This window comes from Vidua macroura, chromosome 18 (assembly GCF_024509145.1).
Source record: "Vidua macroura isolate BioBank_ID:100142 chromosome 18, ASM2450914v1, whole genome shotgun sequence".
NCBI classification, from domain to species: domain Eukaryota; kingdom Metazoa; phylum Chordata; class Aves; order Passeriformes; family Viduidae; genus Vidua; species Vidua macroura.
Genome location: NC_071588.1, coordinates 6,722,612 through 6,747,733, shown reverse-complemented (window position 1 = coordinate 6,747,733; position 25,122 = coordinate 6,722,612). Strand labels below are relative to the sequence as shown.

The 25,122-nt window shown below is 44.1% G+C and overlaps 1 protein-coding gene across 5 annotated transcripts in view; it reads right to left on the bottom strand.

Moving 5' to 3' along the window:
- The window catches only part of FBRSL1 (fibrosin like 1), a 502,969-nt gene that overhangs the window by 268,503 nt on the left and 209,344 nt on the right, over positions 1-25,122 (bottom strand). For all 5 annotated transcript variants that reach the window (XM_053993750.1, XM_053993752.1, XM_053993753.1 and 2 more), the window contains exons 3-4: positions 15,694-15,795; positions 4,851-4,886 (exon numbers count right to left, since the gene is read on the bottom strand). In XM_053993750.1, coding sequence (XP_053849725.1) covers positions 4,851-4,886; positions 15,694-15,795 — 138 coding nt within the window. The remainder of the gene's footprint in view (positions 1-4,850; positions 4,887-15,693; positions 15,796-25,122) is intronic.

The following is a 25,122-nucleotide window of genomic DNA, read 5'->3' as shown; positions in this document are numbered from 1 at the left end:
GGGGATACAAACCTGCAGAGTCAACAGTTCCTCTGCTGATTTCCCAGCACTTTGCAGCCTTTGTACCTGTCCTTCCTCCTACTGAGGTCGCTGAGCTGAGCACTATCTCTGTGCTGCAAACCAGGGGAATGCAGCTCAGAACTGGATGTCCCAGCAAGTGCACTCATGGGCACGAGCCAAAGAGATCTGACAGGGGCAGGGTGGTTGTGGGCAACTCTTTTAGGCAACAGCCCCACCGTACAGCAACACTGAGCACACAGCACAGGAGAGGAGTCCTGGATGGCTGTAAAGATCTTTGCCAGCAAAGATCCAAACTGGCTGGAAAGCCAGTCCAAAAATGAACAAGATCATTTGAGAGAACAGCCAGGAAGGGGCAGACTGGGGTCCAGGCAGACAGTGCAGTGGGCTCAGGGTGCTCAAAGCCTACCCAGCACTTGCCTGAGTCACCTCAGGTTCAGCTTCACCTGAGGAATGAGATAAGTGTTCTCATGCTACATCACCAAGCTGGTGGAGTGAAGGTTGCAGATAGCACTGAGCTGACTCGGGATGACCCAAGAGTCTCTGCAAGCCTTATGGTGTTCTGCACATTTCTCTCTCTCCATGAGCTCCAGCCCGAGTTATCTGAGACACTGGTTTCCTGCACTCAACAAAGAAGATGTAAAATCAACAGAATTTGATCAGCTGCCAGGGATTTGACTAGGCTACAAAGACTTTGATATTTTACAGAAGCTCAGAATAAAAATCAGCTGCTGCTGTAGCCAAGTGTATGTTACTGGTTTTATTTAAAAAAAAAAAAAAGCCCTTTCAAGAACAAATAAAACCAAACAAAGATGTCTCATCCTCCTGTACTTTTGTTCCAAGGCACACTCAGACAGGTTGGCTCACTGGCCATCCATTTGCCATATGCTTTCAAGTTTATTCTTTTATTCACTCCCATATTTTAGCCCCTTCCAGTTCAGAAGACGAACAGCTGCACAGATGCTCTATAAATAAACTACATAATTTATTGGAAGAGGTTTTTTGTTTATTTTTTTAAGCTACCACATATTCCCCTGCTCTATCCTTTTCCATCCTCTCTACAAAACTGAGTCAAATTCAGCTGCAGCTTGAGTTCGTCTCTACAGTGTGCTCAACCTTATAAACAACTGCAACTTTTTGGCCATTAATAACAAGCTGTATGTATTATCTTATATTCATTGTAACTAGTTTATAACCATGTTTGGTTCAAAATTAACTACCAGAAAAAAACTTGACAAACATCCACAGCGTGGATATGTATCAGTGATGTATAAAAATCTCAACTAGTTCTAACTCTAATTTCTGATTCTCTGTGTACTTTTCAACAAATCAGTGCATTTTCAGGTAGACAGGCCTCTCATCCTGTTACCAAAAAGAGAATCTGTTTTGTCTGCTCAGAAGACAGACAGACCTTTGTGACTAAGATCACTAATCTCATTTGTGCATGCAGGAAATGTGACAAATGACTGGAGTAGTTTATCACACAAATGTAACCATCAAGTCATAGAGGGAATGAGATATTAACCTCCATAAACAAACTCGTGTTCTATTTCTCAGCACAGCGGAAATATACATTTAATGAGATAAGGATATGAAACACATGCTGCTGAGGAGAGAAAGAGCTTGCAGCAGCAGTACAGACATAGAAATTTCTCGTCCTATCCAAGTAAAAGTAAACATAATTTGGAAATTAATTTGGGGAAATAGTGTTTTAAGAGATTTTGTCCGTGGTATGTACAGGAGACTCTGAAACTATGTGCCAGGTCACTGTTACTGCTGGTTTTGAGGCTCAAATTAAATCTACGTGCAACTGGAGCTCATCAGATGTAACTTCAATAAGACCAAAATTTCACAGCTATTTCAAGCATGCTCCTTATTTAGGCACCTAATATTCTATGGGAAGCCTGAAGTCAAGGAAGTTGCTGGAATATCCAATCCTCAGGAGTTAGTTATTTAGACATTTGCATTTAGTTTTCTTCCTGCCTCTAGCTCCAGGGTCTGCACTTCATGGACAAGGCATTTGCTGAGGTTTTTCACCAATGAGCCTGCTCTGACTGCCTGGACAGGCCTTGATGGCTCAGCTGGATGAGCCAAACCTTGCACTGAGATTTTTTTCATGAAGATTCCTACTGCAGGTTTTAAGTTCTCTCTTGGCAAATGCTCATTTCCTTAAAATGTGCATTTTCTACAAATGTTTCTGAAAGCAAACATATCTGCAAGGACAGCTGACGCAAGTGAATGGTGAAGAGTGCAGATTCAGAACGAGGTAATTAAAATTGAGCACGCACAAAATAGTTTGTGGTATTTAAACAGCTGCCGATGGAACCCAGTACAAGAACTTCACCGAGTGACGATACAGATCATCATTCCACAAGTCTTCCACAACACAAGCCATCAGCACAGCTATCAGGAGGAACACCCAGCACAGCAGTGTCTCCACCGTGCCTCCTGCTACCACTGCTTTCACCATGTCTGGGAAACAACTCGTCCGATGTAAACGGGGGCAGAGCCAAAATGCCACAGTGACTTAATGTTTCATAGACAGCTGCTTTTGTGAGAAAATGAGAACTGTTATAGATGTTAAGGACAACTCCTGCTGTGGGGCCAGTTGTCTGGATCTCGTGGTTTGAACATCTCCGTGCCACCTGCAAGAATCAGCTTCCCATGGGAGTCTGGGCCAATGGAAGTGGCAGTCTCTGACTTTTGCTCAATCAATTCAAAGCAGTATCAGAGTCTTGGGGGAAACAGCCAGCCTCAAGAGCTGGCACATGGTGGGGCAGAAGGTAGTTTAACAGGGAAAATGACAATCCATAAAGAAAAGCAATGCCAGTTCACACTACTCATGATCTCAAAATACTGCCTTGGCATGCAGAAAACTCTTACCTCCCTTGAGAAGTTATGGGTTGGCAAAATAAGAGAACCTTGTCCCCACACATGCACAGCGAAGGAACTAGTAATTTTCTCAAAATCATTTCTCTGAGAAACAAAAGTAAATTTCTGAATAGCCAGCAATGGAGGAAAAGAGTCCTATGATTTATTGGCCTTGAGACTCTGAGAAGAATTCTCTGGCCTTTTTCCATTACGATTTTGCAACCTATGTTATAGCCACTGGGAAATTGTTTAGTTCCCAAACCAGGCCCTCAGTCATAAAATCTGTGAAGATGATTCATTATTATTTATGTGGTGCCATGGGCATGCATGGCATTTTACAGACAAATAGAAGATAAAGCATCTGCCTTTAGAAGCTTAGGTGAATCTGATTCTCCAAATGTATGGAAAGCAGCACTTAATGGGTCCTAGAGCAAACATTCTTCATCCCTCAATGAATTAAACAATGATACTCACCTGGGATACTGGCAAGATTTAGGAGGACACTGGCAAGACAGGAGGCTACTTAATAGCCTAAAAATTAGACAGGCTACTTAACAGCCTGTCTAAAAATTGTGACATTATTTCATTAAAACTGTAAGACTTTTCAAGTCATATGTTATTTTGTAATGGTTTTATGATGAAAATGTACTTAATCTTGTATTATGAATTTCTGATAATATGCATGATAGCATGGGACAGTATTGCTATGAAATCGGACCATAAATTCTGCACTGCCTGGCAATTTTTTCTCTTTGTGCACTGGGTAGAAGCTCAACAAGTTCCATCACCCTAAACTTACAACATAAATTATTGAAAGTAAATAATTCTGGTGATTATCGTAACAAGAAATGTGTTCCAGGCCTCCACGCCAACTTCCTGAAGTACATAAAATCCACCCTTGTTCTGGTTCTATAGAGAATGAGCAGCTTTAGCTCTTGGTATGAAACAGTTTGGGACCACTCACCTAGAAGGCAAAACTTTATCATGGCAGAGGTTGTGAAAACAGCAATTACTGTCAATCAGTGTAGGCAGATATTGTTTACTGGACTGAGACATCCATGTTCAGATTTGCATATACCTTTGCACTCCACATGACTTACTGTCTAAACAACCAGGGTGTCATATCTCCCCACCATACATTTGTTTTTAGAGTCAGATATAATGTGATTCCAGGAATTTTCATGTTGTCTCTACTAAGCCTCTCACACTCTCTCCTATTTCTGTATTACTTTACTCAGTGATGTCTGTGCCTGCCTTTTTGGACAGCTGAGCAGAAAATGTACCCAAACCAAACAAATTAATCCACCTCTATATGAAGAAATGTCATTATTGCACATACAAATAAGGTACATATGAACAGAAATGGACAATTAAACATGTCTGGTACATTGCATACACAGGCAGTCGTGTCCTGACCCTGTAACACCACCCTTGAACATCGTGGCACTCCTGTGAAGGAAACATCAGCAACACCTTCCCCTGAAAACAAGCGAGCTTGTTTTGTAACTAAGAGGCTTGTAAATAAGAGAATATTGGCTTTCTTGTTGTTCACAATGGTGAGGGCTGCAATTCTTTGTAAAATGGGAGTAATTGTGTATTTGATTCTTGTATTTAACACACAAATGAAAACGTGTATGGGGGAGGGGAGGAGAGGAGGGAGGCATCTCCTGCTGGTGTTGAAAACTCTCCCCACTCAGGTCTTGGTGACTATCTAGCTGGAATACACCATAAACTGACCAAAAAAACCTTCCCTATAAGTATAATATTAAATTAAGAGGCCCCCAGGCTCTTAATGCACTCTCACATGTCAGGGCTGTCCCCTGCCAGGTGCATGACAGCCCTGTGCTCTCACCCTGTTTCTGTTCTGCATTTCTTCCATGTCAGTGGCTGTGCAACAGGTAGTGTAAACCTCTGCAATCAACATCAACAGAAGTGAAAGAATTAGCTGTAAAATGACTTACGGAGTAGCCTCTTCCTGAAAGCGATTGAGCAGAACTCTGTGGGAGGAAACAATATGCCACAGTAAGTAATGCAAGAGATTCTGGGTAATGTAAGATAAGAATCATTTTGCGATTCCCTCCCCCAGCCCAGTATTCCTTAGGGGAAAACTCCACAACCTCAAATGATCTCCTGATACTCTGTGTGCTGCCACAGGAGTAACAGGCAGAGAGCACTTCCAGGTGAGGGCTCTGGGGTTATTTCAGGCAGGGTTTCATAAGCCAGAGCAGGGCTTCAACAGCTCCTCCCAACCAAGGTAAAAGCTGTCAGTGTGGGACATGTCTTCACAGCAGCAGGACACACACTTTGAGCCATCCCTCTTCAGGACGTGACGGCGCTTCCTGGGAACAGCACGCACATGTAAGGATGTTCTCCAGAACCAGGCTTGCACATTTTGCCTCATCGACTCCAACTCTCAATCATGTAACCAAATATCCCACTTTCCATTCCCCTCCATGAATCTGTGAGCCTCCAGCCTTCATTGCTGCAGCATTACCATATGACAACTCTATCTGAAATAACAATAGCAGCAAAGCACTAATTTATCATCTCTCAGAGCTTTAATAAGCACTCTGTCCCTTTTGAATAAGTTAAATTACATTGTTTACTCCTGCTCTTCATTTCAGCTCCTCCTGCTCCTTTATCTACCACATCCTTACCTCTTTCACATGCTGCCAAATCATTTGGTTCTTTTCCTTCTCATTACACCAGCTCAAATCACTTGGATCCCTTTCCTCTCTCTACAACCAAAGACTGTCGAGCTGCTGGGTTTTTGCTGGCAGTGGCTTTCTCGAAGCAGCTAAATGAATTCCACCTCTAGCTCCAGCTGCTGCTATATGCCTTCTTTTCGGAAATTAAAAAGGAGCCAGGAACACACGACACCACATAACCCAGCAAGTACTCTGCAGGCCAATTTCCAAGTGTGATTTATAATCATGATGCCCTCACTACATGATTTTATTAAACAAGATCCAGGGAGTCCTGTTTCTAAGACTGATGTTCTAGTGGTACCAAAAATACGAAATTGTTGCAGGCTGATGGTGAGGATTATTTAGTCTTTTTGCAGCAGTGCCAAAAGTTATCACGTTACTAAATCAGCACAGCACAATACCCCTAAGAGATTGATGCAAACTGATTGCAAATACTTGTAATTTTTCACCAGCAAGATAACAGTCCCTTTGTACTAGCAGTCTGAAAGCCTTTTGATCAGAGGATACCTAGATGTACACAGGAAACCTTTTCCAGTCTCCTGCTCTCAGTGGAAGACACAATTGTCTTGCTCTGCCCACGCAAGCTCCGTGCCACTGGCTTGCACCTGCCTCTGACACCAGACAGGCAATTCTGCAGCCAAGTGCCCATTAGGAAAAGGTCCCAAAGCAAAGAAGAGGCAAGAGCAAAGTCCTACAATTATGTGGGTATAGGAGGAGGGCTCCCTGTTAACCCTCTCACCAGCTGGCACAAGAACAAGGGTGCCAGACAGAAGGAAAGATGTGACCCAGCTCTTACACACGTCTGCAGCCAAAGTGTGACTGGGTGCCAGTCCCCACCCCTGGCATGCTACATCTGCACCTCTGCCCTGTTGTAACTCCAGAGACCTCTGTGCTGCTGGAAAGAGAGCCTGAGGCAGCAACAACACTGACAACACCATCTGAATTCCCACCTTCTGCATATTGAACACAGATTTGGCCACCGCCTTCAAACATTACAAAAAAAGTAGGGATTTATTTATAAACCTCCTAAATATAAACTGCCCAGAAATAAGGCTACAGACCAGTGAAATGAAGGGCAGTGGCATTTACCTCTATTTTTGAGAAACTGTGACAAACTTATCCCTCTCTCTACATACTCTATACCCCAAAGTACTCATGGAATTCAGCCTTGTACAGAAAAAGGTTAATAATAATATCTTGCTATCTACATAAGTATGTCAAACAGCTGAACACAATTATGTGTTCCAACACTTTGGAGAGCTTGACCAGGCAGTTCACCTAAAGTAAACACAGAAATGACGAGGAGGCAAATTACCTGCTTGGAAAGGCAGGAGGAGGAAAGGAAAAAGGGTGTAAGTTCTCACTCCAGCCCTCCATCAACTGAGATTTAACCAAAAATGACAAGGTCTAACAAATTGGAAATAATAACCAAAAACAGAAACAAGAGGTTTCATTAGCAGCTTCTCTCTAGGGAAACAGCCTCAGAGCATTTTCACTCTCACAGTTATTTTTAATCTTTGAGCTTTGTGCACATGCAAAATGTTTTCCTGGGATGAAGTAGACTCTTGGACAACAAATCAAGCACACTAACAACAGACCTGCTTTTCTTAAGACAACTTGCAGGCATCCCAAGCTGTCTGTCCAAGAACCCCAGGAATCTGCAGACCACTGATTTAAAACCACTGAGTAGAAAACAATAAAACCAGTTGTTGGGTAAAGTGTTACATCAGAAATAATGAAAACTGAATGGCAATTGACTCTGGTATTTTTCACATCCAAGAGCCTCTTCTCTCTTAAAAGTTTTAACATCAAATTTCCTGAAAAATCAGCGGTGGAAAAGGGTGGGGTTCCCCCCCCCCTCAGAATTTTTCTTGCATATATAAAATTAGTAACTGGTGAATACTTTGGAGTCAACTCGTAAAATCTTTTCCAACAATTAGGTTTATGCACAACCATGCCCCACGCTCTCCAGGGCTCTTTGCATGCATTTTTCTGCACATCTAACAAACCACTGTTGCTTTTTTGGTTAGCTGGGAACACTGCGGCTCTTTAGGCAAATCCATACCAATCGTCACATGTAGCAATTCTGAAAAAAAAACCAGCTAATATCAGCTACGAGTGCCAGAGCAGAACAGTTTGCATGCAACTGTGATGGATGTTCCTAAAGAAAAAAAAAATCTTTGGGGGTTAATACAAACACGGCTCAGTCCGTATGTCTCTATATCAAGATCAAATAATGAGAAAAGTAATCAATTGTGGCTGCAAATATAAGAAATCTTAGTGGAAGTTTAACTTGGCATCTACCCAACGCTGAAGAAACCTCCTTTCACAGTGAATGAGTGCTTGTCTGGCAGGAGTAATTACTGGGGCAAGCCTTCAGCTGGAACAACTTACCGAGCCTCTTACCTACAAGGACAGGAGCACTTACATGGAGGGCTGTCAGACAACTCTCACTCTCCAAAGAGGCTATTTGCTGGTTTGGTCAATTTTCTCCTTGTCAGAAGGGCCTCAAGCAGCAGGGGACGATGGTGCCCGTGGTACCCAGCCAGCCACATTTCTGTTGGTGCTGCTCCCACCAGCACAGCACCTGCCTGGGACCTCTGGCTCACCTGAGACTGAAACCCAAACCAGCTTCAACACAGGCACCCAAGAAGGCTCAGCTCTGGCCCTCAAAATTAAACACTGCCTGGAGAAACCACGGCAGGCAGGAAAAGGGTTGACAAGCACACAGTTCAAAGCCAGGACTGTGACCCCACCCAGCCAGCTCCTGCAGCCAGACACTGAATCCCAGACCTCTGGCTCCAGCTGCACAGCAACCCTGAGCAGAGCCTCAGGGAGGGCAGCAGCCTCTCTGCCTGCTGAGCACCAGCTTTTGCCTCTTCCAGGGCTGTTTGGAACACCCAGCGTTCCTAGGGGAGACTGTTATTAGTTAGGGGCAGAATGAGTATGGTGTGTGCATTTAATGATGCAGAAGAGGAGCTGCACTGCTAGGTGGCATTTGTGCATAAAGACAAATGGCTAAGAATATTTTGCAGATGATGTGCTCTTTTACAACTAAAGATTTTTGGTTCCTTTTAAGCACAAGGTTAAAAACAAAACCAGACAGCACAGACAAGACATTTCAGTTATGTCACAGAGTGAATTATTTCTACCCTGGGATAGCCCTTGTGTTAATTACACTGGATATAAAAAAATACACCTTTCTGGAAGCAAAGGCAAAATCTTACTGCTAAAAGACTCTGCTACCCCCCCACTGATGTCCTTGAGAGCTTGAGTTACACTGCTATCTGCAACTGTATTTAAAAGATTTCTTTCTTTCTTTGTGATAAAAACGGCAACTGCAATTTAGAAAAGAAAATAATGAGAAAATCTCACCAATAACCTGCAGCAGGTTTTTCCAAAATTGTCCATTAAATTGACAGAAAAAGTTATTTCCCTTATATAAATAAAAGCATGGCCTTCCATTGCTCTCATGATGCAAAAGAAATTAAGACACCCTCTGTTCAGATTCTTAAAGCTATTGGGTTACTATTGAACTCAAAAGACAACTGGAAGGACTTTAAAATCCAGTAATAATCAAGGTAATAGGGCACCTCAAACCAATTCCCCACTCTCAATGGGTCAGGCAGGTTTCAAGTTGGATCTTTTGTGTCGTTGGTATAAAACCCAGCTATAAGGGGATTAGTTAAAAGCAGGTGATGGCAGCGCAACCACAAAATGAGGTCATTTGTAGTGCTCCCTTCCATCCTCTTTGGCTAAAGGACAAATTAACATATTCCAGAAATGTCAAGAGTTCATTCCTGCTTTTATGACATGTGCCATTTCATTGGCTGAAACCAAGAGTGTATCAAGTACGTCCGAGCCAGCTGCTGAAATGGCTGTGTTCAGCCAATAGCTATTCCCATGTGGCACAGGACAGTCCCCAAAACCACCCTCCAACCTACTGTTAAGGCCATCCTTGTGTTAGTGTGGAAACAGAGGCAGGGAAAGACTCAAATATGCCCAGTGGCACCTGAGGAGCCCCCAGCAGAGGAGGGAACTGAGGCGGAATTCCCAACTCCTACTTAGTGCCAAATCTTGCCTTGCCAAATCACAGGCTCAAACCTATCATATCAGTGCTGCAAAAGCCTGATTTGCTTGGTTAGTACTCAGCAGAGGTAATCAATAGTATGTGCAGAGCGATCTGATTTTGAATTCTGTTTTGTAATATTTGTTCAGGATGACACTCACCTCAGCTGTACCCACCTTCCACTCTTTCCCAATTCCACAGTCAGAGAGGGCAGAGGCACCAGGATTTGCATGAGTTTACCCTCCCTTTGGTCATTTACAGAGCATTCAAGAAAAGATTATGGGTTCAGCTTTGAATACTGGAGAAATCTCGTATTTCCTTCCCAAGCAAATCCCTTATAAAACTCAAATATCTTGGAATGAGAAGGGTAAGTGAAGAGGAGGGCAAAAAGAGCCAAGGGCAGGAGATATCCCAGACCTTAACACAGAGACTCTTAATGCAATTAATTTCCACAGCCACACTCCTGTGTGCTGATACAATGAGTTCAACTGACATGGCAAAGGTCACCAGTGCATCTGATGTTCGCTGAGATTAGAACCCGGACCTGACAAGATAACTACAACACATGATGAATGATTTGCACGTCGTGCAACGCTTGAATGTGCTCCTTCTTGAATTCACTTTATTCTGTTGGATAAACAGAGAGTGTTATGCTAAGAAACACTGCAAAACCAGTCTGGTAAGGTATCAAACTACACAAGGTCTGAACATCTGTAACTGGCTTGATAAGCTACAGAACAGCTTCCACACAAGACACTTTTATTCCTACAGCTGATGGCTGCAGACAGCAGAAGGAAAGATGCCCACTGACCAGGAATGAACAAACTGAGTGCAGTTAGCCAGGAACAACAGGAAAAGACCTCAGAGATGCACAGAACCTACAGGGGTGCTGCTCCCGTTCAAACCATCACCTCTGCCAGCTTCACAAAACTTCTCCAGACTTTCTTTCTTCCTAACTACCCCTCACTGAAACTTCGTGCTAGTCATTAGAACTTAATTTCTGCTGAAGCTGTTTCCACGCAAGCATTAGGTGTTTTGTGGGACGCAGAGAAAAGCAGACAGCATGCTGAAGGTAATTTTTGCCTCCAGAAGATTGGGATTTGCAAGGTTTCATGACCCTTCCATGTATATTCAAACCAGTTTCCCAAGAGTCATGGTTTGTGCAAGGCATCTTAAAACTATCCTGTTGCTATTCTTTTTGACTAGGATGGTGTTAGTCCACTCTTCAAACTGCAGATCAGATCCGTGTGTCACACATGGGGAACAGTGGACAGCACAAGGAGTTTGCAGCCCACATGTTACTACTCCAAGCCTTCCAGAAACTCCTTCAATGTGCTCTGTTGACACCCCTGACCATGGCTCTGAGGTCCCAGTGCCACCCTGCCAGAGCCAAGACCAGGCATCCCACGTGCACCAAAGTTTACAGTGTGGATGAATGTGGATAAATGTGTGACTGTGGTCCAATTCTCACTTCAGAGGCTCATCTGATTGTGCTTCTGGCAAGGTACTTCAGCCTGAGGCACACATGAGGGACCTCCAGCTTTGTACCCTGCTGCTGCTCCAATCCTGTGCCCCAGGAGGGGAAGCGTGGTACAGGAACTAGGAGGGAAGGGGGAGACAGTGCCTGTGATGGCACAAAGGAAAGCAGATCACAGTGAACTGCCTGAATTAGAAATCACAGAAGTTATTTTGTATTCATCTACCAGAGAGAGAATTTTATATCTAGCCTATACAATATGCTAAACACTTATCAAAGAACATTTAGAGAGAGGAAAATCTTTGTATTTCCTAAAAGACTGCTTTTCTTTCATTATGTTTAAAGAAAAACAAACAAACATATGAGGATAGGATGATAAAAAATTAGAAAAGATAGCCTGGGGGATGAGAGGAAAAGGCTCTCAACAACTTAGTAGCAGTGTTTGCTGGTTTTATGCACAGCTGAAGCCAATCCCTTGAAAAGGAGAGTTTTGACTCTTAAGTGGCCAGCACCTCTTGCAACATATTTCCTAATCAGCAAGTATTTATGGTCGATATTTTATATTTCCAATTTCCCCCTAAGGGCTCCTGAGAAAGCAGCACACCTGCCAACCTTTTCAGCTGGGCCAATAATTGCCAATTTGCTCTTTGCCTTAGTATATCACTCAATTTAGCCCTGGCTGTGCCCTGCATACATCCTCATTCATCTCTGTGCCCCCATGACAATTAGAGTGTTAGCTTCAGCTAACTAGGGCAACTATTCTACTAGGGTTGGAAGACAATTATTAGTCTATTTTCCCATCTTGTGGCAACAAAATTGAGAATCCATGACAATTACATTCAGCAATTCTGCACTCTGCCGCCTGTTCCCCCTCCTTGCCCCCACCTTCCGAATATTTCAAATTATCACAGCTCTACTACCACATTCAAATTTTCCATGTTCACAGGGAGTGAGGCTTCTATTTAAATGATAATGAGGGACGATCCATTCAATTTAGTGAGGGAGAAAATCCATTAAAAAGCAGGCAGTTCTTAAGCTGATGGGTCAAGAAAAAGATAAAAACCCTTTTTTCAAGCCATTATACAAGGCTCTGTGTGGATTTTTGGACTGTTCAGGACATCAGAAAAGATTAGGACAATTATGGAACATGGGGAAAACCAAAACAAAATGCCCAAGCTTTCCACTTTTACTTGGGTCAACACAACAAAATAGCAATATGGCTTATCTGGCTCTTAATTCTCTGGCAACTTCCAATTACCTCACACTGAAAAGCAGCAGAGGAAAATCCCATTTTGGAGAAAGGCTGTTGAATCTGTTTTGATTGTAGAAGACCTGAGAGTACATGTGTAACAAGGATGTTAGCTCAGTAGTAGTTTTTAAGGGAATTTTACATCAACACTGGGAACATAAATAAGTGGCAGATTCCCATCTCCTCTCTGCACCACAAAACTTGGGCTAAAACTTCATTGGTTTTCTGCTCTGAAGTTTCATCATCCCAAAGAAGAGCCCAGCCTCAACAAATCAAACCTCTGTAGCCAGAGATGATTTCACTAGATCATAATAAGCATTTTTTTCCCCCAATGACCCATAATAAATGGCACTCGGTGTAATGTCTGGAAAGACTTACTTTACAAGCCAGACAATTACTGTCTCACTATGAAATCGTGTCATTCTCTCCCCACAGAATTTTCACTTGTGGCAAGGAAGGAGCAAAATGCTCTGGGTTTTATAGTGGTTGAACCAATGGCTGTTTGTGTGTGTGTGTGTGCGCAACATAATCAATCATTTGCCTCAGTTTTCTTTAGAGTGCAATTATTTCACGACAGACCAGGCCACCTCTTGACTTCACGGTCCATTAGGGACTAATGACATGCATTAATGTAAATAAAGAACAACTTGCTGGCATCCCACTGAACAAGTCACCTCAAGAAACAAATGGCACAGAGGGGCTAAGCTGTTCAGAATAGCACCTCTGAAATGGGAACCAGTGAAGCTGGAGAGAGGATCTACTGCTCCTGAGATGGCACCACGACAGCTGACACTTTGATAGGCACATTTCCCACCACACCTGCTGTGTGCTACCCTACAGCAGCCAGACCTGTCACCTCCTGCCTCGGTCACTCCATTGTTCACCCCACTTAATGGGGAAAGGCACAGGAGGGAAAGGCAGCACAGAGAGCAGTCCTGAAGGCCAAATGCACCAAGGAACAGCAGGACAGTGAGAAACAGCCCAGGTGCCTCCTGCTGCAGAGCATCCATCTGCAGGGGCACAGCTGGGTGCTGGAGCCTCGGTTTGTAACCACCAGCCTTGAGGAAACACCATCCCTGCCTTCCCTGGGCATCCTGACTGCCCTGTGCTCCTGATCCTGAGGACACGTAAGTTGTTGTGCCACTCCAGTGGCACAGCAGCTATTTAAACTGTGTGCTGGCTCCAGAGCCAACAGGGACCAAGCATGGCTGGACAGAAAATCCTGCAGAAATCAACACTCAGTAGCATGTTGTTGTCTCCTCTCTCTTTCCCTGCTCCCTCTCTACAGCGAGAGAACCAGCCTGCCTCCTCATCCCTTTGCACAGAAATGGGGAAAACCATCTGATTGCACCCGTGGGACTTCCTAAGACTTTGAGACAGTCACTGAATAGGCTACAGAACGTGTACCAGTACGCGAGGCACTGTTAGATGTAATTAAAGCTAAATTGCACTCATCAAATAACGAACGAAGAGCATTCTGTGATTCATGAACCTTACTTTTCAAACTGTTTAATTACTAATTTGAAAAATTCTCATTTGCGATGGGTCGCCAGGTCATGAGAGCAGCTTCAGCAAAGCTCTGAAGTGTGCCCCGGCCTCCAGGCACTGCCCAAACGTCTCCTCTGACTAAAAAAGAACAGAGTGCCTATTTCCCACTGAATTTCACTGGCTGCTGAACAGGCTTTGAAGATTTTGCAGGAATTAGGCACTCCGAGTCAATTCCTACAGGCTCAGCCTGCAACTTTGGGGGCAAAGGGAAAGGAGGAGAAATACTGGAAGTGCATCGGCTTAACAAGAAAAGTCTCCAAGACCACTTAACGCTTTGACCTAAGCTAATGGCTAAGCTGGAATATGTTATTCCTCTCCTGCAGCCCCACTCTACAGCTACAGTGCAGCTCCAGGCACTCCTGCTCACGCACCCGTCAGGAGTGGCCGAGGGGAGGGGAAGCAGAGAATCCCATCGATGTGTGTGTATATAAAATCACCACCATTACTGACTAACAACACAGCCAAGGATGTCCCACAGCAAGGGGATTGGTCCCGGGCCCCCCCGGCTGCCTGGCCCCACGGCGGCGCGTGGGCTCGCAATCCTGGAAGCAGATCACAGGACATGTTATTTTTCTCTTCCTCCCACTGCGTCGGCTGTTTACAGCACCCCATTCACACTCCAAACATGTAGAGAGAATTTTCCCCCGTCACATTTCCCTGTCAGAGCTGTCAAGCTGAATCCCGCTTTAATCTGCCAAAAGCACTTTTCTGCTGACATTTTTAATAAATACTTTCAGCTTTTAAACACATTTGTGGGAGCCATTTTTTTCCCCTTTTTCTCCCTTCTCCTCCTGTAGAACGGGCTCTGAAAGCCTTAATAGCAAATACATTACACTTATCAAAGGCTTTCCCCCCCCTCTTCCTTTTGCATCCTGAAGCGGAGGTAGTGTTTTCAATTTTAAAGCTAAATTAACTGTCCAATTGAATTTAGCTGGTGTGAGCTGTTTTCTGTGACAGGTTTTAGTTATGAAGCATATTTTACATTAATAGAACTCAACATGAAAACCACTCGCTCTGGGATTTCTGTGGCTTGCCATTGAAATGGCAAATTTAATATTTCAGACATGCTCGTGCCAGCGTTTGATTATTGTTCTTCATTTAAATCTCTCCTAACGGGAAAGGTCCTAATTAGTAAAAAATCATGTTTTAATGAAGGCGAAATGCTAATTGCTAACACAAAAAGCCTTCGTATAAAATTATCCCAGCACTGCCATTGATTTCTTGGTGACTCAAAAGCCCATTTGTGTGTTTACACACTAAGGCACCATTTGCTTTTGTTTTATCATAACATTTCACTCAATGTACCGTCGAATTTCCTGAGAGAAAGACAGCTTTCCCCCAAAACCCTCTCATATCTTGGCGGCAGGAAGCATAAAATTAGATGAACTAACTTTGCACCCAAACTATGTGATTACGTGCAGCAGTTAAACCCAAAGATGCTGTAAAAAGCTTTTTAACACAACTTCTTTGAAAAAAACAAAACAAACCATCAAGCCATTTTTCCCCAAGGAATAACAATTCCATTTTGTTTTCCCATCTCTGATCTTTCGCTTATCATATTATTTGCACCATGATTATAGTGTTTGCAAGGCAGCTCAACCACTTATGCCGTAACACTCAATCATGACATAAAAAAAAGTTATTACACAGTGACCTCTGGATGCCAACATTTGTTCAGCAAGATTTATGAAAAGCCATGTCAGCAGCGGGAATTGCTGCAATGAAGCGATGCTTTCTCCTGAACGGTACTTACATCACTGAGTCGGTCCCTTGAGCTGCTCCGCTGAGAGCTTGTGGCCTCCCTGATGCTGTCTTCCTCGCTATTTCTGCCACTTCTGCTTGTAGGGACCTTCATCTAGAGGGAGAAGAAGGAGGGGGAAAAAGGAGATTTTCAAGCACTGCTCTGCCACCTGTTCCCGAGGTTGCCGACAGCAGTTTAGTCAATGTTTCACTCCCACGCCCACGGCACCGTGGAAGGGAGGGACTGCATGGGGCTCCCTGCAGTTGTGCTTGACCATGTTGAGTGTGTCCACGCTCCTTTTCATCAGCGTGGGAGGGAAGGTGCTTTTGGCACTCCTGGAAGCAGGCGAGGTTGTGCCAAAGCGCTCGGGCCTGACACGAGGGGGAAGCGGACAGACAGACCCCCTTCAGTCTGCTCCCAGCACTCCTCAGCTGGAACACTGCTGGGGCTGCCTGGCCCACCCAGGCCATCCTTCCCAGCCCAGAGATGGGCCCTGGGGCCACCCCAGGGACTGCACTGAGAGGTCATGATGGCCACTGAGGGACACTTGCTGAAACAACTTGCTTGAGATACTACACAGAATTTGGAGTACATCAGGATTAACTCTTACAGCCAAGGCTGGTGCTTTAACTGCTGAATCATCCCACTGCCTTCACCTGAAATTGTGCTTGTGTTTGGATAGAAGGGAGAGAGCCAGTGTTTGAAATCACAGCAACCTTCCTCTTACATCTGCAAGGAGTGTTACAGGGGGAGGAGAGGGGTAGGATAGATGTCATTCACAGCTTCATTCCTGGGCTCATTTACTAACAAATTATTCTGCTAATTCCCTCGTGAAATATTGGGTGGAAATAAGTGTTTAATTTATTAATAGGTTCTATTCATATCAGTTTGGTTCCATTTAAATTACACTATTTAAAATGTCGGCTTGTACAAATTGGTATTTTTAATGGCAATAAAATCCCTTTGTTTCTTGCTGTCCTGTTCCATGGTGGTGCTGGCAGCCAGCAGGGCTTGCTTGTGGTGCTGCAGCCCTGCCCCTGGACATGCTGTCACCATGTGGGCACGGCACTCTGAGCACTGGGAGCACTGATCACTGCACTCCATGGATGTTTGATAGTGCTGCCAGTTAGTGCCCCACAGTCTGTTAATATTTTTAATGAAATTTTCAGGGTACTGTGTGGAGAATGAGCTCCAGTTCTCATCCAGAGTGCACAGCCCTGTATGGGCTTGGGTAGCAGAAGTAAAAGATGTAGAAGGAAATGTATAATGCTCAGTAGATTTCTGAATAATGTCCTTGCTCTGCATGCCTTTCTGCCACCTTACACCTCACCAATACACTTTCTTCTGCAGGATAAGACTTTTAGACACATCTAAGTGATAGAAATCAAAATTTTTTCATGGCCACCTCATACAACCACCGTTCTCAGTGCAGTGCCCTGTCTCACTCCTTGTCCACCACCTGTCAAATATGCTGCCCACCTAAAAACTTTTATCAAGACCAATATTTCATCATTGCTCCTATGTCAAAATGTTCAAAGCACAGCACAGCAATGAGAGGCAATCTCTGCTGGGGTCTGCTAGAAGCATTTCCAACAACAGGGAGTTTACATTTGCAACTATCCACACCAGGTATCAAGGCAAGAAATAATCCACTTGAAGTTCATGATGTTCAATCCATATTGTCTGTTTCCTTAATAACTAGGTCAACAACATCAAAAAGAGAAATCTAACTGTACTACATCAATATTGGCCATAAGCCATCAAATTTTTAATTCCACATATAATTAAGTAAATTTGGTAAGATACTTTTTCCTAAATACATTAAATGATTGTCATTCGCTTATTTTATTCTTTTTGAGGTCTTTATTAAGCAATTACTACTTCAGCTATGCCATTATCTCGCCTAGGATTGATGCCAAGCCAATAAGACAAATGGTAATACCCCATTAATTACAGCCTTTCATAACACTGGCACTCCAGCTTTTTTCTGTCATCTGGGTCTTTCTACATTTACTCAAAACCCAACTCCACTGGTTTAGAGTCATCAGCCAGTTCTTCTGAAACTCTTGGATGTAAAGTATGTGACCTGCCAATTTCAATCCTTCCAGACACAGCAGGTGCTTTGTTTCACCCTGAAATAGGAACCACTTAACCATTACAGGGCAGAATTACAATTTCCCTAATACAGTACAGAAATGCCCATTGAATTCTGCAGCTTTCTGACTTCTGATCCATAACCTTCTCCCTCCCACCTAGGAACACATCAAAGCCTGTCAAAATTATTACACTTCTGACCTAAACAACTCCTAGACAGCTGCAAATTAAAGGAAAAATAAATTATGCCATTCCAAATCCTTTCACCTTCCCAAGTGCAAATGGTTGCTAGAATTAATTCAAAAGGACTAAACTGCCAGCTGTTTAAAGTTAGCACAGACTCACCCAGCCTGTTACCAGACTGGATCTTTTTGCTGCTTTTCTTGAGTTACAGTCAGCTCCAAACACCACCTGTTTCTTTTCTCCAAATTTCATTAAAGGAAAACTACACCTACACACACAGTAACAAATTGAGACAATTTGACCTGACAAGGTCTTGCACAGGCAAGCAAATTAGAAGCATCACTGCTGCCATTAACCTTTCCAAGTAAATATCAATTATTAAACTTGCTGCACTACCTCTGTCCCCAGTTTGCTGCTGTGAATTAAGAGGGTCATCAGCCTTTTTGACAGATCTTGTTCATTTACACCTGCTGCCTGCCAGCAGGGGAGCCCGCACACCCGCAGCCCCAGCGCTCAGCCAAGCTGCCTTAATTCATCAGTAATTACCCTAATGAGCCACATGCAGGACCCAAGGAGGAGGACAAGTTGCTCTGCTAAATGGATGCATTGGTTTCAGGGGCACTCTCGGCAGACCTGGGTATTAGCAAACTGGCCAAAGCTTCTTTCCCAAAGTTGCTACTGGCTCAGCTGCTTGCTTTCTAGTGATTTTCTCTGGGTGTTTTTGCTTGAGTTCCGGAAATTCCTCCTGACCACGTTCCCTGATTGAGTTTTACTATAAAAACTAGTATTCCTCTCCCTTGGAAAAAGTCATTATTGTTCCAGAACCCGCAAAGGTGAGGTGGGCCAGAGGCAAAAAGTGGGCTCCTGGCCCTGCTCCCAGCCTGGGGATGTCATCTCCAGCTCAGCATAGACCCAACAAACCAATTCCCCAAATCCACAGGCAAAACACGCTACATCCTCTCCTACAACACATTGCCAGGGACCTCCAGAGGCATTAATGCAACACCAGCCATGGGGTTGAAACACCTCAGGTGGATGAGCCAAATATCCCACCTAAAACTTGAGCAGCCAATATTGATTGTCCAGGGTATTTACACACAGTGGCAATGTCCTTCAGCAACCACAATTACATATGCAATTCAACATTACAGGCTGTTCTCACCCAAAATCCAATCCTTTTGAGACACACATTGCATGTCCCCATCCCTCTGCGTTACCCACTGAGTGTACCAGGTACTTGGGCAAAAACAATCCTTTGGATGGGTTTGCCCTGTTTGAGGCAGGAATAATCCAAACTGCCTTCCAAACTGGAACTGGAGTTCCAGCCAGTGTAACAGAGCTAAAACAGAGACTGGGACCAGTGTGTGGGCCAAACCTGAGTGTGTTTGATAGAGTTGCCCTTAGGTCTGCTCGAAGTGTTTTGGAAGCCATCTGAGAAGGAAAATGTCTCAAATCTGATGCCCAAAGCTCTGCAGAGAGGGGCTTGGAAAGGTGCTCCTCAGCCTCATTTCCTGAAGGGCTGGAGGTGGGAGGGAATCTTGTCTTAGACAAAAGCTGACTACTGTGTCACTTTCAGGAGAGCAAAGCTGTAAGAAAATAAAAAGGCACATGGGGACAACTGAAGCTCTTTGTTAATTTATCTTTTCCAAACCCTAAGACAGCAAGACATTAATGTCCATGCATAGGAACTGAAACACTGAATAGGTGCTAAAGTTTTGCTCCAGCAGAGCCTGTTTCATTGTTGACGGGAATTCCCCAAAAGCATTAATTAAACCCAAAGCTGCTTTAAAACCAGACCAATGCAGTCTCCTGCAAGATAAATAACACCCCAGACCCACCACACACCACAGAGCAAAGCTGGTGGCAGGCAATCCCGGCTCTCTGCAGTCAGCTTTCAGCAGGAAGGACAGATTTGTGTTTGGGAAGGTGGAAGAGGCTGTTCCCAGCTCGGTGGGAGCGGGCCAGGGCTGCAGGCGGGGCTGGCTCGGCAGGGAAGGGCTGGGGGCAGGTACAGAGGGTTTGTAAGGCCATGATCAATTTGCATTCTGCAGGTGCTCACGGACAGTCCCAAGTCATGCTCGGAGCCAAGAATTATGAACCTTGCGCTGTTGGACATCGTGTAGCATGATTAAATATCATAACTCATCCCGGTAATAGCTCCAGCTCTGCTATCCTGGAATGCTGCTGCCTTTCCATCTCTCCCATCCAACTTCCCCCTCCCTACTTCTTCCTGTGGGGTGGGGGTGGAGGAATATATGAATGGGCAGAATGGGCCTTGCTTCCCTAAAAGGGCTTTATCATTACCACTATGTTGGCTCTCAGCCCCCGCTTTTTAATCATAATTGATCAGCCTGCTCTCCATTTACTTAAGCTTTTCCGATGTCAGAGGGAAGCACGTTTTTATTTGGCACACCTATTTTCCCATCATGGGCACGCTGCCCCTGCTCATTATTAATAAATACACTTCGATTTATCACAAGCTCCATTTGAGTGCCACGGGGAGCCTGGGGCAAAAGGAGACAAATTCTTTTCTTAAGTTGTTCTGAAAGGTGCTGGGCTTGCCGACCCTCACCCCCATTAACCCAGCACAGCTAGTGCGCTCCTACTGGGAGCTCCACGGCCTGTGCAGCGGCAAGCTCGGACTGATCTTGTGCCATCTCAATATATTTGTTCATTATCTTGCGCACACACAGAAGCATTTGGAAATGTACTCGGGGCACAGGCCAAATTGAATCATCTGCCTTCATTTTCCACACGATCTGAAGCTACAGCTGCTACAACAGGCTGTGGGATTTTTATTTTCCTTCCTTAACAGTTTTTTTTTTCCCTCGCTCTTAAAGTCACAGCGGTCTCATTTTAAACCCCTCGCTGTTGCTTGGGTTTGTATCTGTGTTGCATAGAACAGGTCTTGCATACACACAGGGTGGGAAAAGAAATTCCCAGCAACCTCTCTCTGCACAGTTCTGAAGGAAAGACAGAAAGCAGAAGCCTCGGGGAGACACATAATGAAGATATTAATCTCAGGGATGCCTGTTCTGGTGGCTCAGATGGGTCTATTAATCCACTAATCCTGTCACCTCTGCCAGTGGACAGGCACCAGCAGGAATGGCACTTCGTGCTGCACTCTGGAGCCAGGAATGGTCCATGAAAACAAAGCTGCCCTTCCAGATCAGAAGGGCAAAGAGCTCCACACAGCACTGAGCCAAGTTACCTCCTTTCAGGAGCACATTACCTTTGAGAAGAAAGTTTAATTCCTTTTTAAAGCTGTGGAAGATCCACTTTCATTTGTCTTGAGAGAGAGGACAGACCAAACAGAGCCTTTGGATTTCCATGTTACTGACTTCATGGTAAATCTATTTTGGCAGGAGCCACTTGGAGGTAAGTGGGTAGAGCTGAGAGGCGTCCAAGTCCCAGAATTTAGGTCCAAGCTTTCAGATCACCAGAGACAGGGATGAATCAACCTTATCATGCTCATCTATCTAAACTAATGCTGCTGAACACCACTTTACATCTCATCAGCAGGTAATGACTTTATCATCAGCTCTGCCAAAGGACCCTTTTTCAACTCTTTCTACAGGGTTAAAGAAAAATTTCCTGCAGGTAACATTTCATTCAACAAAGATCATGATTTACTATGGCTACAAGAATTGATAACACCAATTGTTCAAAAAACTTATAAAAAATAATTGTATGGCCTGTCCCCTTCCCAATAAATGATGGAAAGGATGCTTAAACAATATTTTCGGGGACTTTTTTTGCTAACATTTGCTTGCATTTTATTATCAAGTCCCAGGTAAGCTCATGTTTCTCTGGTAGACTATCAGCAGTAGCAGCTTTCTGCAGCAGGAGACAGTAAACTGCCTTAATAAATACAAATGGACAATTTAATTAAAATATATTGGAGACTTGGAAAAAGTACTATTTGTGGATGAAACAGTCTGTTAAGGGGTTGCACTCAAGGCTTACTCAGTGTATTTTAGGCAGGCAACAATAAGTGGCAGTGAAAAAGTGCACAGAGCTCTACCCCAATGATTAAAGATCACGCTGAAATTATAAACGTCTGTTTTCCAGAAAGGGGGGGAAGTCACCCAGTTGCCTCTGGTTTTAATGTTTGAAACAAAACAAACCATTTGGCTTTAAAAATGTACTTCTTTAAACCTGAAAAGACCCACGTATCAAAACAAGGTGGAATCAGCTAAACACATTACTTCTGATTTGTTTCCTTGAAAATCCAGCCGTAATGCATTCTAACAAAATTTATCTATCCCAAGCATACCTCATAATGAGATCAACTGGGAAAAATATCAAGCTTGTTTGTATATTTTATACTTGCTCTAACTTGGCAGTTTGGAGATTATGTATTCCCTAGGTCCCTCCTTAAATCGTTTCACACGCTACAATTTGATTTTCTTTGCTTGCCCTTTTCCACAATTTTTTTTGATACATTTTATTGAGTTCTGGCTCAGAGGGAAACGTTTCCTTTGAATTAAGGGTGCAATCATTTTTTCTCCCCTCTAAATAAGGACATATGGAGTAGAAAGCAATGTTATGGTTTGAGTATGTTATGATTGAAGTAGGGTTCATTTTAAAAAAATGACAGTAGCATCAGGTTGGATTAGAGTAGTTTTTCTAATTAGGTGGTGCTACTGTGGATACTGTGATGGGCTATCGTGGCCATAAGTCATTTAAAACAGGACATGTCTATTTTTACTTACTGTGATGAAGAAGCAAACAGCAGCAGTGTTATGATACTGAAGGAAAATTGTCCATTTTTTTTTTTAACAGTCACTCAGTTCCATGATGTTTCCAAGGTTAGTGTTTGTACATTTACCTGCTACGCAGACTATTGGTTCCCAAATCCTGGTTTACCAGTTTCTTTTGGCTAATTTACATCAATAACCTGTGTTGCAGCCAAGAAGTCTTTGACACAGTGGTTTGCTTTTACCTCTCCCTGAGATGCAGAGAGCTTGAATTGATGCTAGCAAAGGATTTCTGAGCTTAGACTGAGTCAGCTGCTAAAGCAAGGCAAGCACGACAACTTATAATAAAAAGTATTATTAGTGAAAAACCAAAATATTCAAAAGCCACTGATAGTTTCTCAGCTACATGAGCAACATTAACTACTCACTAACAACTTAACTTTACATCTTAATGCTTGCAACCAGATACGAGGGTCACCTTCCATTTCTAAGAGCAAATGAAACCCAGGCTCCTTTGGTACAGGCAGCTGCCTTTGCAATTTTTGGAAGAACTCCTGTCTGGTGCTGTGATTAGCCAGGGCAAATTCCTGCAATGAGCTCAGCTTCAGCTCTCTGGGAGACACTTCTGCAGACCTGGTGCCACTTCTGACTAGCGAGGAACTCTGACCTGATGGTTCTTGTGAGGTGCCATGGAAAGAGCAGGCCAGCGCCCTGGGGGCCTGGAGAAGCCTCTCTCCCCAGTGGCCAGCACACAGAGGCCGTATGGAGCAGCAGGGTTGGCTTTTCTGCAGCTCTGGAACTGCTGCAGTGATTTTTCACAGCTTCTGGGCTGGCAGGTGGCCTCGGCTGCGGAGCAGAGCCGGCACCGCTTCCCCAGCACGGCCCGCGCTCTCAGGATCAGGAGCCTCGCTGCCATGCGAGAGCTAATGCTTATTTTGGAAAAGAGCTGGTGCTTAAGCAGGCAAAACTGCTCGATTTTACAGCTGCCATCAGGCCTGCATAGCAAACTGCACTCTGCATGCCCCCAGCCGCACTTGGCAGATGGCAGCAGACAGCTGGGAAAATCTGGGTTTGACATACGTCAGTGATAAAATGTGTCAGCGTAGACCTGCTTAGGTTACAGGCAGCCAGCGCTGGGACTGGGACTGCTGAGGGGGAAACAGCATTCCAACCTTTTTAACTAAAAGCTGCCTTCCACAACAGGGCACGCAGATGGCACCTACGAGCCCTCAGGGCTGGATGAGCCAGGCAGGGCAGCAGAGGGGCATGTGTTGGGTTTCTGTGGCGAAGTCTTGGTGGCAAAGTCTTCTGTGAGAAGCTGCCAGAAATTTCCACCATGTCCAGTGGAGACAATGCCACCTCGCTTCAGGAGGGACCCATGGCTGGCCAAAGCCAGGCCCATCAGCAACGGTGGCAGCACCTCTGGAATAACACAGTTAAGAAGGGGGGAAAGTTGCTGCACAGCAGCATTTGCAGCCAGAGAGGGGAGTGAGAATATGCGAGAGAAACAGCCCTGCAGTCACCATATCAGTGAAGGAGGAGGAGGAGGAGGAGGAGGAGCTCTAGGCAGCAGAGCAGAAGTTCCCCTGGAGCCTGTGGTGAAGATCATAATGAGGTGACAGGTCTCAAGGAGTAGCATCCAATAAATAGCCCATGAGAGAACTGAAAGCCTCTGAGCCTCTTAGAGCTGAAAGCCTCCGTGCCTCTTGAAAATAAGATTTGTAGGTTCAAGTTTCGCATAAAGATGATTTGGACCTGTGACTCTCGGTTATAAAATGCCATCCAATATGCATCAAATAGAAAATTGATTTGGCACGGGTTTTTTTGGTAATGGGAAAGTAATGGATACACTGAAGATGAGCTGAGAACTCTTAGAGCAGATGCATCAAGTGTTACCAATCTGGTGCAGTGGACCATAGCGAAAGGATCACTGTAAGGGAAGTAGCTCCAAGCAGGACAGGGGGATGATTGACTGAGCATCCACTTAGCAAGGAGAGAGCTGTGTTCAGCTGGAGCCAACGGACTGAATTAGGCTGAGCTTACACGATGCTTTTAAACACCATGTAGGAGGCAATCAGAATTGACAGCTTTAACATTGCTGCCATCTATGCATACAGATACCATCTATTAAAGGCTAATATCAGCAGCTGTGATGTTCAAAGCAAACGTAGATTTAATATACATATTAAATTGTCTGAAGCTTGAGGAGATGTTTCAAAATATATTAGGAAATTCCACCAAGAAAAATATCTGTGTATTACAGTAGTTCTCTTCTGGTAATGGTACTCCACAAAACTGAGGACTTTGATTTCAATGTGAAAGGTGATGATAACTTTCAAAAGTGATTTTAGTAAAAGAAGATCCCAAAAAGCAAGGTAAATTCATTACTAATTATGTCAGACAGGCAAAGCATTCAGTGCAGTTCAGCCTCAACGTTGGGAAGAAAACAGACATTCCCCAGCCT